The 3,514-nt window shown below is 39.6% G+C and overlaps 1 protein-coding gene across 1 annotated transcript in view; it reads left to right on the forward strand.

The window, feature by feature from the left end:
• VPS41 (vacuolar protein sorting 41 homolog (S. cerevisiae)) overlaps positions 1-3,514 on the forward strand; it is a 219,530-nt gene that overhangs the window by 35,113 nt on the left and 180,903 nt on the right. Inside the window, exon 3 of the mRNA XM_012656464.1 lies at positions 160-267. Coding sequence (XP_012511918.1) covers positions 160-267 — 108 coding nt within the window. The remainder of the gene's footprint in view (positions 1-159; positions 268-3,514) is intronic.

Here is a 3,514-nt window from a genome sequence, read left to right on the forward strand (position 1 = left end):
AGTTGGCAAAACGAAGCACAGAGATCTTAACCTTCAGCTATAGTTGTAGTTATTGATAGTCATTGAGGAAACCATCACTGGTTCCCCCCTAAGAAGTATGTTTAGAGTCTTTTAAAACAAATCCATGACGTCTGTCATTTTTCTTTGCTTTTCATGCAGGAGGAAGAGAGTGAAGAGGAGCCCAAACTGAAGTATGAAAGGCTTTCCAATGGGGTAACGGAAATTCTTCAGAAGGATGCAGCTAGCTGCATGATAGTCCATGACAAGGTAAGGGAGCACTGCCAGAGGATTCTTCTGTAAGTCTTTTCTATTGTAAGTTTGTTTGTACTTTGCAGTCCTGATGCTTTTGTTGGTGGTTTTCTTACAGTGATTGTGTCTCCCTGCTACAATTCCCTTCTTCTTCCTTACTGACAAAAAACAAAACAACAACCCCAAATATTTTGTATATGTATAAACACCCACGCAGACACATACAATACACTCCAAGTGTATAGTAAGTAGAATTTGGATAGCGATTGATGTGGAAACTCAATCACTGAATTGTTCAAATTACAAAAATGAGATTAGGAACATGTTAAGATTAGAAAGTGTGAAGCTCAGCACTTTTATGAGGAAGAAGAGATTATATTGCAGGTGTTAGGAATTAGTAGAAATGCTCCAAATTATTACTTCCAAATTATATGAATGAATGTGTATGTTCCATATCTGAGTTCTTGCTATAACAAATCTCCCACCAACTTCTGAGTCCAGACTAAGTACTGGGTAGCATGGTTAGCCTATTCTTGGACCAGAACAGTCTGTGTCTTAGTCGGAATATTGAGACCAGGGAGTTTCTGCTATCACTCTCTTCCTCCCTATGAACCTGTGAGTCTTAGTTCTTCCACAGTAGGAGAGAACTCCCCACCTCTGGTCCCTCTCCTGCCTTTATATCCTGTGTTACTAGCAGTGTTGCTGAACCTCTTGCCTGTCTGCCACCTAATTCCTTTTTACTTCATATTTTGTTCCATTGTAAATAGATTCCTGTACTCACTGAACACTTTAATAGTGTTTTTGCTCTCTCTTGTTTTGCCAGAAACCCCCTCCTTTGAGATGCCTGCTGTGACACCATCGACCCCTCATCACTGCTGCCATCTCCCAACTTCCTGTCACTTTCCCTCACTCACTGAAGACTGGGTTTGCAGTTCTTCAACCTAATTTAATTCCAGTGACTTTCACTCCTTCCCTGTTTCATCTCCAAGGCCACATGCTGGACGGTGTCAGCACTTGGAACAGGAGGATCTCCAGCCTCCATAATATACTCTGTTGACCCCTTTTAGCCTTCAAGCTTTTGTATTTGTTTTCCCACAAACCTTGTTCTCTGACTTTGTGGAGTCCTGCTCTCCAATCCATTCTTTTTCTTTTTCCTGTGAAATGATTAATTGTTCTAACTTTACCAGCATCTGAATCCTCTTACATCTCTGCTGTCCACTGTGCCTTCCAGCCAAAAATCTCAACTCTGAATAGTGCTCTAATGCCCAGGGCAGCATACAGACTTACGTGCCTATGTAAATTTGTCACTAAAAATGCTATTATTTATTTGTTCTTCATCAGCTCCTTTAGTCCTCAGTCTCCCTTGTCAACCACTGTCCTTTCTTTCTCAGAGGATAATGTTATTTTTATTTAGGAACATTGAAACCATCAGGCATGAGCCCCGGTTCCCAACCCCTTTCCCAACTCATCTGGATCCACACCGATCCTTACTCACAGGAGGATTTCTTCCTCCTGTTCAAGGACCTTTTTGTCCACTTTCTTCTTCACGTCATCTTACTCCCTTCCTTTTCTCCCAGAGATATATGCTATGTCATGGGACGTATCTAACGCCAGCCCCAGGTACCCACTAATCTACTTGCTATCTCCATAGATTTGTCTATTTGGGATATTTCATATAAATGCAATCGTACGTTATTTAATCTCTGCGTCTGGCTTCTTAGTGTAATGTTTTTGAGATTCATCTGTGACATAGCATCTATTGGTACTTCGCTTCTTCTTATTGCTGAGTAGTATTCCGTTGTATGGACACACCACATTTTGTCTATCCATTCTGTTTATGGACATTTTGCTGATTTTCAATTGCGGATCTCATCTTTCTTCTCAAAACTTACCTTGACACCGTTCTCTTACTTTCTCGATCATGATACTCCCTTCTGTTTCTTTCACTTTCCTTTATATCCACCTTTCCCTTATGTGTTGGTTTTCCCAGGATTTGGGCCATGTTTCATCTCCTCTTATAATTCTTTGAAGAATTGCTTCCAGATCTTGATCCCGCTTGTTTAAAATTTCCTTTGAAAGGTCTGCTCTTATCTGCAGCTGATCCGGGTGTAACGGTTTTGGCAGCCATTGAACAGAAAGTTTGTTCAACTTTAATTTTTCAGTCAGAATTGTGTATGTTGAACCAGTTGAGATGTCTATGGTGTTGGCTATTGTTTCTGCTGTTAATCATCAGTCCTCTTCAATTAGGGCGTGAACAAGATGAATTTTTCCTTCACAAATTGACGTGGATGGTCTGCCCCTATGGACTTCATCTTCAACATTGTCTCCTCCCTTCTTAAAATGAGTGATTCATTTGCAAACTGCTGATTGCTGTGAGGCATTGTCTCCACAAACATTTTGTAAAGATCAGTGATTTTACCATTCTTCTACTGAAGTGTCACCGTAAATTTGGAGTTCTTTTTTCAATTTTAGCAGAATTCATGTTGCTGTGATAGGGGCTTTTTTTTAAAACTGGTCTTATTCTTCTTAGTGCCTCGAACTAGATCTTGTTCAGACATGTTATAATGAGTTAGTATGAGTTTATTTTGGTGCAAAAACATTTTGAAATCTTTGCATAGTTTTTTCATAATATGCATTTTCCATGAAATTTTTGAAGACCCCTCTAAAATTGGTGTATGTCTTACCACTTTCTGCCATAGATGTGGTGCTCTGGGAGCAACACTTGGCTGTTTTTACTCACAACCCCCCTTCGGCTTGAATCCACTCCCATTCTGAGCCCTTTTCTTCTGTTAGTTTAGGCATCATTATTTTTCCCTGGAACTAGTGCACATACATACCATGAAGCTAATCTATTTTCCTTTAGATTTGCTTTCACTCTAGTCCATTCATAACACTTACACTAAAGTGATCTTCCAGAAATTCCAATCTGATCATGTAATTCTCCTTCTTAGAATTTTTTATTGGCTTCCTGATGTCTTAATGATTTGGACCTACCCACCCTGCTTTCCTCTGCTTTCCTGCCTTTCATCTTTCCATAAATATTTGAATGCCTCTTATTAGCTGACCTTTTCAACCTCATCACTATTTCTCCCCCTGGGCATGAATTAGATGCTTCATCCATTATAAAGCTGCTTATAATTTCTTGGGTTTTTTTTTTTTTTTTTTCTTTATTATGTGACTCCATGAGCAAGTTGTATCCACTCTGCCTAAATAGGTCCTTACCACAAGCCTATCTTATCTGCCTCAGTGTCTGTTTTCTACTTCC

Source organism: Propithecus coquereli, unplaced genomic scaffold (genome assembly GCF_000956105.1).
Source record: "Propithecus coquereli isolate 6110/MARCELLA unplaced genomic scaffold, Pcoq_1.0 Scaffold502, whole genome shotgun sequence".
Taxonomy (NCBI): domain Eukaryota; kingdom Metazoa; phylum Chordata; class Mammalia; order Primates; family Indriidae; genus Propithecus; species Propithecus coquereli.